The sequence below is a fragment of the Anopheles bellator genome, chromosome 1 (genome assembly GCF_943735745.2).
Source record: "Anopheles bellator chromosome 1, idAnoBellAS_SP24_06.2, whole genome shotgun sequence".
In the NCBI taxonomy this organism is placed as follows: domain Eukaryota; kingdom Metazoa; phylum Arthropoda; class Insecta; order Diptera; family Culicidae; genus Anopheles; species Anopheles bellator.
This window is the reverse complement of record NC_071285.1, coordinates 15461087-15474980: the sequence shown is the minus strand read 5'-3', so window position 1 is coordinate 15474980 and position 13894 is coordinate 15461087. Positions and strand designations below refer to the sequence as shown.

The window sequence follows — 13894 nt, the reverse complement described above, 5'->3', positions numbered from 1 at the left end:
TACTGTGCTATGATTACTACATTAATGGCCGCATTCAAAAGCTGCTGTAATATCAATCAAACACCTCGAGATCATCGCCTGGGACGTAATAAAGTGCCGAAACATGACCGGCCCCGTCCACGCTGTTTGGTGCTTCCGTGCACGATTGTTAACAAACTAATAATACTTTCGCTCTCAGCCGCGCGCCGAAACCGCCATCGGCCTGGCGCACGGTTATGGCACGTGGAAATCGTCCCCCCGACGAAGGAAGACGGTCAACGGGCCACACACGGGGCACGGGATTCGTGGTGAGTCACGGACGACAAAGAAATGTTTTCATTGCTCACGGCAATCCCACGCACGCCTCGCGCTCCACGTCAGCCACTCCGCCGCAGCGCGTGTCCGCCCAGAGGCTCAGAGGTCCACCCGAGCGCGTTTTTGCCGTATGACGTTGCAAATGAAAATGACACCGCGCATGCTGGTCTAAGGTGGTTGAGATAGAACAAAACGGGCCTCAGTTCGGTGTGCCAAGAAAAGAAGACCGACGGTCAGTCTGATTGTGCCTCTTGGGGGTCCTTGGTCATAAAATCGGTTGCCTTAGCCGGAATAGCGCGGGACTGCAGGAGTGGCAAGCGGGCCGTGCGGCTCAAGAATTTGGACGGTAACTTATAATTTCCCCAGCACCAACCGCGGCGACCACACAGGTATCATCATCCTGATGAGAGGGGGGACTTACATCAGGGCCGAAAAGGTGGAACGGACCACACCTTGCGTCCTCCGACTCCTGACACTCGAATGACACTCCATCGAGGAGGAGGGAATCTATTTTCGAGCGTACACAAAAATGACGATATGCTGCTATATTTAGCCGTGGGCCATCGTACAGTTTTTGCCCGTTTTCATTTTCGATTCCTTTTCTTTTTGTTAATTTAAAACCCCTCTCTCTATCGCGCTGGTGGGTGGCACCTGATCGGTCCCTCGATAGTCGACGGAGTGTCAGCCTTATTTGTCCGTAAGGTTACGCAAAGGGTATTTAGTCTGCACTTGTGCTGCTGTTGCTGCTGCTACTGATGATGTTTACTTTGCTAATAAGCGTTGCAATGAGGTCCGTTCTCGTCCTCCCAGCCGTGTCGCCTTCTAGCTCTCTCTCTCTTGCCCGCTGTTGGAAGGTGAAAACCCGGTGCATTCCGATGGGGCTACCCATCGGGGGTGATTTGTGGTGAATTATTTCATGGCCCTCGCTTACGTAAATTCGCAGGTGAGAAAATGGGCCAGCGGATGAACTCCTGAGCAACTCCAAAATGGCTGGAAATGTTTGTAAAATGATCGATTGAAATGGGCTGAAATGTACTTCCTATTTGGATTGGACTGCGAATGTGCAACAGCATATTTTGTTTGGGTGTTTGAAAGCATGTCTGCTTTGAATAAATTAAATGTTTGAGCTTTGCATTCTGGAGTATTCTATTTTATTTGATAAAAATCCATTTCGTCCGTCGATTATACCCATGAAAAAGTAAATAGAATTTAAGTTAGATTTTTGCATGAATAAATTCGTAACAATAGCATGCCGAATACTTTAGCGGTACGATGATCTAAAGTTGTTTTAGATTTATGAGCTCAGCATAATTAAATTTATTGAAAGTTTTTATTTAAATTAACAAAAAAGAAAGAAGCCAACTACTAAAAACGCCGCACCAACATAGAGTTTAATCGCTAAAAATATATACGACGCGTAAAACATTTAAAATTTAACAGTTGCTTCCATTCTAAACCAATTCGAACTGTGAGCGGGGCACATAATTTTCTCTGCCGAATTTTCCTGCTCTCTGTCGGAAAAGCGCGCGTCCACGATTGCGAACAGGTGCAAGAGTTTCCCTGCAGAGGGCATTCGCATCGGTTGCGTGCTGCATCCGAGACACACGGCACCATGTTTTCCTTCAAAACTCTGCACCAAACCTGTGTAAACAAAGTTGCCGATCAGCTAAACATCGGGCCGGCGATCGGGTAGTAAAAATCGGCTGTGCGAATCGGCAAAGACTAACGTAAATAAATCTTCGCAATCTTTGCACTGCGGTTCCCAAGCTAAAAGCTGCGCCCTGCATACGATCTTTCATTTCTCATTTCACCCACAGAAAAAACCTGCTCCATTAATACGCTTCTGTTACAACCAATCTTAGGTTTCGAATCTACTGCGTCCTGCGCCGGGGCCACACAAAATTAGCGCGAAGGTCTGCTCGAGCTACGAGTGCGAGTGGCCTCCAAAAGCGGAGCGTGGCGAAGGAAAAACAAACACGCAGCTGGCAGCGATCGCCACGAGTGGAAAATATCCTCTTAGAAACCCCCGGCCCTCCCGGTTGTCCGGTTGGTTAATGGACTGGAAAGTTCTCGACCTTTCCCCCCACCGGTGTCTCTCTCTCTCGCTTGCTCTCTCTCTAACGCATGCGATCGCGAGTGGGACACATGGCGAAACGTGCTCCCTGTTCAAGCGTGGGGACGATTTTTATTAGCTGTCAGCGGTGAAGTCCTCGGGCTCGTCCTCGGTCGAGAAGTAACACACTTCTCGTCGTCTTCTGGCGCGCGCGCGCGTGGGATGTCTCAAATGATGCAATAGGTCACCAGTCGCAGTGACGGAAGATTTCACCGACATGGCCGTGGAATGTTTTTTTTATAGAAATATTATTAATTTTATTACAAATAAGTTATCAACGAATTTGGGTGCCCTCACTCAATCAACGTTCGCCAAAGACGGACGAACGGCACGGAAAAGCTCCTACAATCTCCTACAGATGTCAGGTAGTCGTAGTCCAACATAGTTACTTCGAGAGGCCGACACCATTCCCCGTCACCTTTGCGGACTCCCTTTCGGCCGACAATATCTTACAAATTCTTTCTGGCTACCATCGCTCTCTCTCTCGCTCACCTCTATCTAACATAAAATATTGTCGGCGGGAGGCGCCCCCAGGGACCGGCCCCCTAAAGGGGGGGGGGGTGCGTGTGCTGTGTTATGCGATGTGTGGGTGTGTTCGATTCGATTTTTTGTACACGTACATTCAGCCTGGCCACGGCCGGACTTTACTTTCCGAGAATGATTTTACGACCGGCGCCAATGTTCTGGCCGGCCTGCGTCGCACCCTTGTTGGTTCCCGCCTGCAGTCCGATGATGGCCTGACCCGCATTTAGCTGCTCCTCGGTGAAGTTTCGCTTGCATTCATCGGCCGGCTTCGGTCCCAGGAACGGTCCCTTGAATTCCGCGTGTTTGTAGCACTGTCGGGTTAGAGTTGGGCAAGAAGTTAGTACACCGCATGTCCTGAAGATCCACACACGCGTTACTTACCGCACGGCCGAGGGCAAAAATAGTGCTGGTCACCTGCGCGATGTCCTTCTTCTCGTACAGGTCGACCGTCTGGAACACGTCCAAGTCCGGCACGCCATACTTCTTCAGCGCCTGCTGGAACATGTTGATGTTCTCCATCATCTTGAACTGGCCACCGGACGTGTTGATCTTCGGGACCGCGCCCGGTTCCAGCTTGTTGATCAGCTTGCACAGGATCAGCCCGTCGCGCAGCGCATCCTCGTACAGGACGCCGGCCGGGAACTTCTCGCCGAGCACCTCCTCAACCCAGTACTGGGCCTCCTTATCCTTCTCCAGGTCGCGCTTGCCGGCGATCTGTTGGCGTGCAAATCAAAAACCACTCACAAATTAGCCACCCGCAAACTTAGCCACCGAAACTCACTGTTCACACTTCAACCCTACCAACCTTCATGCGAACTTGACGCTCCAAAGCCATTGCTGCTTGCGGTTGTTGGTTGCGGTAGTTGGTTGGTTAAGCACTGAAACTAACGCTCCGACGGTACGGCTGCTGCTCGAATACTGACGATCGCTACCCGCCGAGGGATTGCTTTTAAACGGCTCCCGAAACCGATCCGGGACATGCGCAGGAGCCGTTCGGCGTAATGGAAAAACAGCGCTCGCGTTTGCGCACCCGATGGGTGACGCGTTGGACACGACACGGCTTTTGTTTTTCCGAAATTCGACCCCCGGGGGCCTGGGGTGGAACATTGTGGAAGGGACGATCCCATCGATGTGTCCATATCGTGGCCGGGCGGGGCAACCAAGAGATTGGCCGCGCCGTGACGTGTTTACAATAAAACACACATCATTATTTCGAGAATGTTCGGCCCCGGAAAATGGCCCTCGTGAACTCCATCCCTCGGGGTGAGTAATTTATTTCCGTCCAAATGACAGATTTTTTGCCGACTTTTCCTTTTTGTTGATGGTTTCTTTCGGAATGCCGCGCTCCGGCGATCGAGCCCCGCGATACTTGAGATAAAAGGCGGCCCCTTTGCGCGGGATCGTTATGGAAGATGGATGCGATGGAGCCGGGGGCCTCGCTTGACGTAACCAGCTCATTTGCTGGCGGCCAGAAGCTCTGAAACCCAACCCAATGCGATTTGCTCAATGAAGCAAATGACCGACCGACCCGGACCGACTGTTGCCAATTTGCCCGGCTCAACTCAATAAACAGCTCGGTAAGCGTAAATATTCGGTTTCCGGTTGCATATCGGACTACAGGATATCAAATCCTCCGATGCAATCAACATCTTTCGACGCTGGATGCAACTCAACGGTATGATCCGCGCCGCTTACACGATGTGTTAACGACGGCGTCTCTGCTGGCTTCCAACTACAATGTTTACTTTGAACGATGTGGCCATTTTGTAAAGAAAAACGATTTAAACCATTTGCTGGCCTCTCGGGCCACTAGGGCCGAGTGGATAAACAGAAACACCCGCCGCTGGGTGGTTGATTGATGCACCTCGAACCTCGGTCCTCGATCATCAATTTTGATATGCTTCGTGGTCGGAACCCCGGTGGCAATGAGTCAGTGCTCGATTGCTAAGCCTGGCCACGTTTCCGATTGTAACAGCTTCTTTCTATCGGCATCTGTGGGCACGACCCCCGGGTGCTCCGGATTTAATTATAGAACCGGACTGCCGGAGAACACCAGCCAATAGTTTGAAGGTTCTTTGCGTGCCACTCAAGGTTAGCCACACGATGTCGCAAGATGATCGTGAACCTTGTTTTCCCCCCACATGGCTATTTCTCGGTGTTTCCGCTCGTCGTTTGTTTTCATTTTCCATGTTTTTTTTCTGCCGCGCTCCGTACTCCAAGCCGTTTGATGATGGCCGCACCGGCAAAACGTGGACGCCGGACGCTGTGTCCTTCGCTTCGGTTTTATTGTGCGCGATTTGCGACGGATGCGAATACGGATCGGGATCAGCCAACCGTGCGTCGATCAAGACAAGTGAAGTGCCGGTGGTGGAAAACCGGTGGCCATTTCCCGTCCGGAGTGTATTTTTGGTCCCACTCCTGGTGACTTCGCGTCGAGTGGAGAAATGATCACTGTAATGGGCTAAATTTAGCGATGCCGTGTGCCAATTTGGAAACAGGTAGCAAACGCGATCGGCGACCGTCGATCCCCAAGGATCCCCTCTCGCCGGATTGAAGGCAACAATTTCAGTGTCACCACTGGCAATCGTCACCACCGGCAGCTGAAGCCATGGTGCCGATGAACTTCGTACGTACTTAGGCCAACACTCCACGCAATGCCGGGGATCGGCTAATGTGCGGAATCCCGGCAACTTTCGTCATCGATGGAATGTGCCAACGGTCCGAAAGCGGATTGAGTTGGACGCCCCAAAATAGCGCGGTGGCGATTGGCAGTGTTATGAGGGCCACGCTTTGGGCCACGGTGTTACCAGTCGTTTAAATTTAGCGTGCCCCATCACGTCCATTGTTGCCCAGTATGCTGCGCGAACCAGAAAGGCATTCCAACGGTATTCGTCGACGATTCGACTCACCAGACGATCGACAGACAGACAGACGGACAGACGGATGGACGGGCGGAGATATGCTTCTGTCTGTGGTCGTTTTTGTTTTTTTTTGGTTCCGATTCTTAGTATATTTCACTTATTCGTAGAGCGTCAACTTATCGTACAATGTGCTTCTGCTTACAACGGTCTTACTCATATCTTCGTGCATGCGTTCGAATAGTCGGAATAGGGTTACTCTTATGCTCTAGCTTATGTTTTGCCGATATTCCGCCGCCACCGCCGCCTATTGTTTCACAATCCACTTCAAGCGTGACTCCGGAGACGGAATCCTTGCATGCGGACGATCCTGCCGGGACGGGACTAAGACCTACTAAGCGTTGAAATAGCCACTGGGGGTTTCCACTGTACCGATCGGGACTCGGGGCTCTCTCTCTATGTGTAAGTTGCTCTCCTCTGTAGACTATTTACAGGCATGGAATGTCTCCTAAGGAAGTATTATCTAATTTTTGGCTGCAGCTGTGTGTCACGACTCCCTCCGGTTTCCTGTTTCGGTTCCATCCCAAACCTCCGTGTCTACGCTTTTTACATCGCCCTATGCTACATCGCCCTTATGCTGCGAAACTGCAGCGGAAATTCTCGGGCTAACGGGTCGTTATGGTTCATGTCTATGCTAATCGTATGCTAATTGGGTGCTCCGTATACCGATCCGATTATTGATTATTACATCTTCCCTATTGTACTGGCGCGATCGAGGATGACTCAACCTACTACAAGGACTGTGACTATGGTTTCGCTCGCTCTCTGCATCTGCCGCGTGGGATGGACGTTTCTATATTTTCCGTTGGGAAAAAACTTCTCGCGCCCCACTTTACGGTGACTTCCTGTCCACGATTTTTGCGCACGTTTTGATTAATGCCACCAACGCGCTGACGTTGACAGACTGACGGTTGGCGGTTCTGTCATCGTGAAGTGACTACTGTGTTTGGTCCGGACACGGTCCATGGGACCCGCACCCGGCACGGGGCATTCCAGCTAGCGGGAGGCGTGCTGTTGGACACCTTCTGTCTCTCTCTCTCTCTGATTCTGCAATTAATCTGCCAACACAGTGGCTGGGGCCGGGGCGTATTTATAGCACGCCCCACACTCATGCCCGGACATCGAGTGACTCAGAAGAAAATCATATCAAGCACGGACGGGGAGAGTGACGTCCGAGGTCTTCATGCCGGTGCGGCACGGACCGGACGACCGGATCCCCAGGGCCAATTAGAGTGGTCCTTAAAACAGATGATTGGCCGCGGTCGTCTTGTTGAGTCCACCGAGTGGATCCAGCAGATAGCCGGCCGCTCCGCCACCGGCCGCCCCGAGCAGGGACGAGAACGGTGACGACAGGGCGGCCACCGCATGGTGATGGTGGTTCTGCAGGTTATGGTTCATGCTCAGATGGTTCGTTTTCTGGTTCTGCAGCGCCAGCGGATTACAGGATGGGCTCCACTTGCTGTTGTTGTTGTTGTTGCTGATGTTGTTGTTGTTGTTCAGGTGGTGCAGGCTGTTGTTGTTGCTCGTCCCATTGCTGACCACCAGGTGATGGTGATGGCTTGGCCCGTTGTGCAGACTGCTTCCGTTCAGATCGTCCGTCAGTTTTCCTACAAGAAAAACGGGAGCACAAATCAGATGTAAGGTACTTGGTTTATCGGTTTAGAATTAGATGAATTAAAGAAAATGAAAGGAGAGAGAATTGAAACTCCCCCCCAATAAATGAGACTAAATGTGTGCAATCGAGGACAAATTGAACCAGCTTCACTGTCTGCCCTTTATATCTCCGGAACGTTTAACGAAATAGAATTCGTTACGAACTTTTTGTTGGGCAAAAAAAATCCCCATAAAGCATACGAAAACGAAGCCCCGAAAGCAAGGACGGGGCCACCGGGAACGATGGCACGAGACTATTGCCAGCGTTTAGTCACACGAGTGCACGATGTCCTCTATGACACACGAGGAAACGAGTCGCGACAGTTACGGATGATCGCTGGAAACGATGTCGAAGGGACCCTTATGCCATGTTCCTCAATTCCAGCCAGCCCAGACCACGAGCCACGAGCCGAGTGCGATGTATAGTGTTCGTCCACCCATGCCACAAAAGGACAGCAGCAGCAAGACAAACCCGCCAACCAGCCAGCCAAGGACGCAGACTCCATAATTCATAATTCATAAAGTGAAAACTTGGAAACCGGAGCCACTTGTGTTCATGAAACGTCCCCCCCGAAAAGGCCGGATCACGGAGAAGGGGGACAAAAAAAGTGTCCTACAAAAGGGGGCCAACATGCTGGGCTGCTGGGTCCCACTTTTCTTGCATCGGAAAGTGCGCTTCTTCGCCAGACTTCTTCTCGGCTAGCGGCGGTTCGGTCCAAAGATTTACCAAACTCTGTAACCAGAGTGACAGTTCGGGTCCAGCTAGAGCGGCGATAAACTATCGTTTATCGAACTCCGGGCGGCAATCGGCGAAGATGAAATATGTTGCCTTCTACGCCATTGGGCGTTTATTACGCTGAGGGTAAATCAATTTATTGGAAGTCCGTAATTAGGCCGCTGAAAACATCGCGCGTGCCTATCTTTTCGCTTCCTTAATCGGCGACCATAAACAAGATGCAATTACCATTATGCATGTGGTGATAGGTAAGACCCAAGGCTCCGATGTGCAAAACAATTCTTGCTTCGTTTAATTAAACGAACCAAGCGCTAATGGGCAAAGTTACCGAAGGAGACCGGGAGGACCTTTGCGCCAACTCTTCATAACGCTAATGCACCTGCCACGCCATGGCGCCGAAGACAACCCCCCCAATCTCTTGTAAAGGCGGCGCGACACGAGTGAGAAATTGGTGTCGTGCACATGCAAAAACCACCTGTTACGTGGTGTCCTCCATGCTGGCGCGAACCGGAACCCAAATCAGGAACCGCTCCTCGCTCCGCCGCCTCCGGAGTCCGTCGGCCATTTTGCTGGGCGCGAAGAAAATATATTAAATTGGTTTAATCAAGAAAATTGCCTGTTACACCGTTCATTTATACGAATTAATGTCAGATTATTTCGAAAATGTCGCGCCTGCTACCGAGGACGACGCGATGGGCGGGAAGGAAGCGTTCCTTCCTTTCCGCCGACGACCCGTCCCGACGTGTCGATGACTTGCGCGCCATTACGCGTACCAAGGCGTGCCGCGTGCGCATTACAACCGATCCCGAGTATGGCCGACTCCTAGACGGTTCCCGACATCCGGTTCCGGTGTACGTGCGTGCGTGCGTGCGGAGGAGAAAAACTGGGGCAACTTTCTACGAAGCCACGCCGTTTTCTCTTGATTTGTTTTTCCACCATCAGACAGGCGCCCTCCGTGGCGGCAGGAGGCAGGATCTCAACCCAGCCCATCCCAGCCGCATGGCTTCCCCGTGTGGCTCCGGCTTCCGGTGTCTTTTATAATGAAAAATTTACGACCACCCCGGCCCGAAACCAAATGGGACCACTTTCCTGCCGAGGACCGAGGATGGCGCTGTCGTCCTCATCACGCCCTAACCGATTGATAATGCGTAGCTTGGGACGGGGGTGGCTGGGATGGTGGCACCGAGAGAGAATAGCAAGTGTGACAATCACTACCCAACTACCCAGCGAGCCAGCCAGCCAGCCAGCCAAGATGTCTTCCCTCTTCGGGGAACAGATCGGAAAAAAAGCAGGACGCACACACTGGAAGGACCTGGGACCGGCGTCGTGAAAAACACTTACCATTAATTGGTTTGATATCACCGTTCGAGTGGTGGGACGAGGCGCTCGAGTTGGGCGTCGTGCTGAGGGTGGTCACGGAGAGGCAGGGCGAACCGGGGGGCTTGATGTCCTTCGGGGTCGTGCTGCCACCGCCGACGCCAGACCCGCCCAGCACCGACGACTTCTGCTCGCTCTTCACGGACGATGAATCTTGATTATTGCTCGAACCGGTGCTACCATTGCTGGTGCCGTTGTTGTTGTTGTTGTTGCTGCCGCTGTTGTTGCTACTACTGCTGCTGCTGCTACTGTTGTTGTTGCTGGACACCTTCTGCTGGGCGATCCGTTCCTGTTTGCGAAACTTGGCCCTCCGGTTCTGGAACCAAACCTGCGAACGAAAGCGACGGGTGAGTTCTCTTTCGTTCCGATTACTGTGGATCGGCAGCTCTGCAAAGAAGCGTGCAATATGTTAGAGATTTCGAAAGAAAAGTTCCGCTAACTATTTGATGGCCATCAATTACTGTTCCGCCGATGGCTACTCGATCGTAATGGTGACGATAAATATTTTAGAACCGAATTCATTCTCATTTCACCAACGCGTGTTTCGTACAAGTAAACTCACCACCCCGAAACTCACCACTAGCGCGAGTTTAAAGTTTACCACTTTTGATTGCCATTCCAGGTTTATGTTTACCTGGCACAAATGTTTGTCTGTTTGCGGCCACCACCTGACAATGCACCAACCAACTGCCAATAAATTAACCGCCGCGGTTCATGAAAAATAGATTTGCTTTTAACGCAAGGCCCGCTTCAACCACACCACGACGCGCGCCCTGATTGCGCTCACGGTTCTATCAAACATTTATAAAACTCACCTCCGAACCGATTCCCGGTGGCTGCGTACAACTAATTATGCTCGGGGAAATAAATATCGGGCACAACAATAGAGCTAACCAACGTGAGCGTTTGGGCGGGTCTAATGCACTGTTTGCGAAACAGGCCGGGTCGGGCTGGCAAATCCTGTCAATCCGCGGAGAACGCATCTGAACGCTGGAGCTCCAAACCTGTCGGGCACCCGGCCTCCAACATGGCCTCCCTGTAGCGGTGTTGCCGTAAGAGGCATTTATGAAATATTCAAATTAATTAGCTAATATTTACGTGCGCCAATTAATGAAATGACTACGCTTGGCGTTTGGCGTATTAGCGCGCGCGCCCGCCCGCACAACGCAAACTTTGGGTTCTTGCCCCTCCCGTTTCTGCTGGGTTCACCCTCCCTGATGCCTGGCAAACACCCCGTGCCTTCACGTGCCGTGAAACTTCACGGTGACACGAAACGGTGCACGGCCAACACAGGCGGCAAATGCGAAGCCGCCCAAAAAACCTTTCGAAGCAAACATGGCACCGTACCGAAGAGCATAAAAAGTGGAATGCCAAATGAAGCGCAACGACCCCCACCCGTTTCTGGGTGGGGGCGGTGGGTGGTGAAACGGTGTGTTGTGTACTCGATTTTTTTTGTTTGGCGCGCGAACGCTTCATTTTATCACGCGTGGCCATGTTTAAACATCTAATCAACTTTGCAAATTCGCGCCCGAAACGGAATTTTGGCCGGCGTGCGCGCGCCCCGGAGGCCGGTGGTTTCCCGGGGATTTCCGTTTGTTTTGATCCCCCCCTTTCTCTCCCAAACCCATTATTGGCCTCCGGTATCGGGGGGCCGAAACACAGCACTATTGTTGCTATTTGTTGTGACGTTTGTGTTAAGCGCGTGTGTGGTGATTCACATTGTTGTTGGTCGCCACCGTGTTTGTTGGGTTTAAATTGTTTGTGGCCGGCAGTTGGGTTTACTGCGAGCCAATCAGTTGTGCAGCTTGTGTTTGTTGTGTCACGAACGCAAAACGGTAGTCGGAAGTAGCTATTTGCTCCAGTTTACGGCATTTGCTCTTCGATAGTGAGAGTAAATGTCGGGTCAAACAGCGCCATTACTGTTGGACGTCGTGGTGCATTCTTCAGAAATTATTGTGAAGTTTTGGAATAGAGGGAAACATGTTTAGGGCATATATGAACCTTGGTGATAGCGGTGCAGAGCCCTGTTCGGTTTTGACAGATGGAAATGAGCCGTACAAATCACGTGGCCGTCGATCCGAAAAATCCAATACACTACTAGGCTGTTCAATAAGTTCGTAGCCTTGAAAAGAAAAATACATTTTTACGGTTTGAAATACACTTTGTTATTCAGTATGGCTTTCCTGAACATCAATGCACTTGATCCGACGAGACCCCAATTTAAGAATTCCATCCTTAAAGTGATAATCTGGAACACCTTCAAAATAAGCCTTTGTAGCTGTTATGACGTCATCATTTGATGGAAAAAGCTTTTCACGCATGATGTTTTGGGTTTGAAAACAGATAGAAGTCACTAGGGGCCAAATTTAGTTAATACGGTCGATGCTCTTAATTAATAACCTTAATTCATGGATTTTTGCAATTTTCAAAATGCCCTTTAGACATGGTACATTTTTCCAATTTTAGCGAATACGGCACCCGTTTTGCAAACACCTTTCTGGAACTCAAAACTTCAGTCAAAGTATTGGTCATACTGCTCAATGAAATGCCTAGGCCTTATACTAAATCTCTTTCAGTGATTCGAACATTTTCCAATACGATATCCTGTTTTTTTTCTACGAATTCAGGTGTTATTTCTGTTTTTTGACATGGATCGTCTTGTACGATCTCTTTTAATTTCAGTAACCCATCTTTTTAATATACTAATTGAAGCTGAAGAGTCCTTATAGACTTTCAACATTCGTTCATAAATTTTATTTGCTTTAAAACCTTTCAAAAAAAATTTAATCACTCCACGATAATTGATTTTTTCTGTTGTAAAAAATACTGTGACACGTCGATACTAAATGGCTTTTTTCAAAGAATTAAGTGACCGATAGAATTGAAACTTCACATATGTTCATATGAAGAGTGTATCAACATAACAAAAAAGGACTCCTAGCAGTTTCCTGTGTTATCGAGGCTACGAACTTATTGAACACCTCAGTATACAATTTTACAGTTACAATTAAACTATTGATAATAATATTGCCCCAGCAACCACATAAATCGCTTTCTTATCGACAGATGGAAGCTAACAACAACGAAAGGTCGGTCAAACAATGCACCGATTCTTTTAATTGCCAAAACACTGTTTAACTCCAGCACTAGCGGCCCACATTAACGGTGCGCACCATAAGTGTGCGGAAAGAAATCACATCCCGCAGCATACGATCGGAAGAAAAAAAACTTTTCCCAAACCAAATCACTGCCCAGGAGGTTCCGTCGATGTTTGATTCCAATCAACGGCGGTTTGACTCCTCCAGCCTCCCCCGGCCGAAGTGTGGTGTTTCCCCTGGAAACCTTTCCAGACTTTTATCTTGGACCCCGCAAGGACGGCCAGGACCTCCGGGCTAGGACCCGTTTACTATTCAGGGCGCGTCCGAAGTTTAGTTGTTCGCTCACCGCCCCCCAGGCGGGGGGTGGTTCCGTGGTCAGTTTTGTTCGGTTTTCCTCGAAGGACGCCCGTTCGTTTTTCTTTCTCGTCCCGTCCCGTGCTCCGTCTCACTCGCACCGTCTTGACCCAAATCGTGCTGAATTTTAATGCAATTAGTGCGGAATCTTGGGTTCGGTTTCGTTGTTCGTTTTTACCGGCCCGAGGCCGACTTCCTGGCCGCATCAGCCCCCTGCCCTCGTGGCCAATTGGGAAGGCTAAAAGATCCCATATTTTTGCCCCGGTCCCGGAGCGACCGGCATTTCCCGGCGTGTCTCGGTGGTGGTGGGTGGCGCTCGAGGAAAGTTCAAGAAAGCCATCTTAAGGCATCTGCAATCGGACCGAACCGAAGACAAATGACCAAAGTGTCCTGTGTTTTTGTGCCCGCAACCACCCGGTCGGGCACACCCGGCCGGGACAGCAAACGATCCCGACTTCTGGTCCGGGCTGCCGGGAAAACATCGTCCACAGGACGACTGCCGCATGTTGGTTGTGTTTAACTTTCTTAATTTATTATTTGATTAGGAATGATTAAAATAAACAATTCATTTATAAATCCTGCACAGTAAATGTGTGTCCACCGTGCCGAAGAATGTGTGTATCGGTTCGGCGAGCGAGACACATTGGGTTCCGATTTCGATTCGAGTTTTATTTACTGTGCATCGGGGCTTGATCATCACCGGTGCTCCTGCCAAGCCCGGTCCGTGCTCTGAGAAAGTGGTCATCCTTTATTGGCCGAGCACGAGCATCTTGTTGGATGTGTTTACCTTTCCCATCACCAACTAGCGTACGTTGTTTTACTTTCC

The 13894-nt window shown here is 50.4% G+C and overlaps 2 protein-coding genes across 2 annotated transcripts in view; both read right to left on the bottom strand.

Moving 5' to 3' along the window:
* Positions 1-2942: 2942 nt before the first annotated feature.
* Positions 2943-3844, bottom strand: LOC131205475 (muscle-specific protein 20). Its single transcript, XM_058197581.1, has 3 exons — positions 3738-3844; positions 3314-3646; positions 2943-3243 (listed from the first exon to the last, which is right to left on the bottom strand). Exons 1-3 carry the CDS (start codon positions 3765-3767, stop codon positions 3052-3054), a joined length of 555 nt encoding a protein of 184 aa, XP_058053564.1. The 5' UTR covers positions 3768-3844; the 3' UTR covers positions 2943-3051.
* A 3245-nt stretch (positions 3845-7089) lies between these two features.
* LOC131205473 (paired mesoderm homeobox protein 2B-like) overlaps positions 7090-13894 on the bottom strand; it is a 31630-nt gene continuing 24825 nt past the window's right edge. The window contains exons 3-4 of the mRNA XM_058197579.1: positions 9581-9944; positions 7090-7457 (exon numbers count right to left, since the gene is read on the bottom strand). Coding sequence (XP_058053562.1) covers positions 7090-7457; positions 9581-9944 — 732 coding nt within the window. The remainder of the gene's footprint in view (positions 7458-9580; positions 9945-13894) is intronic.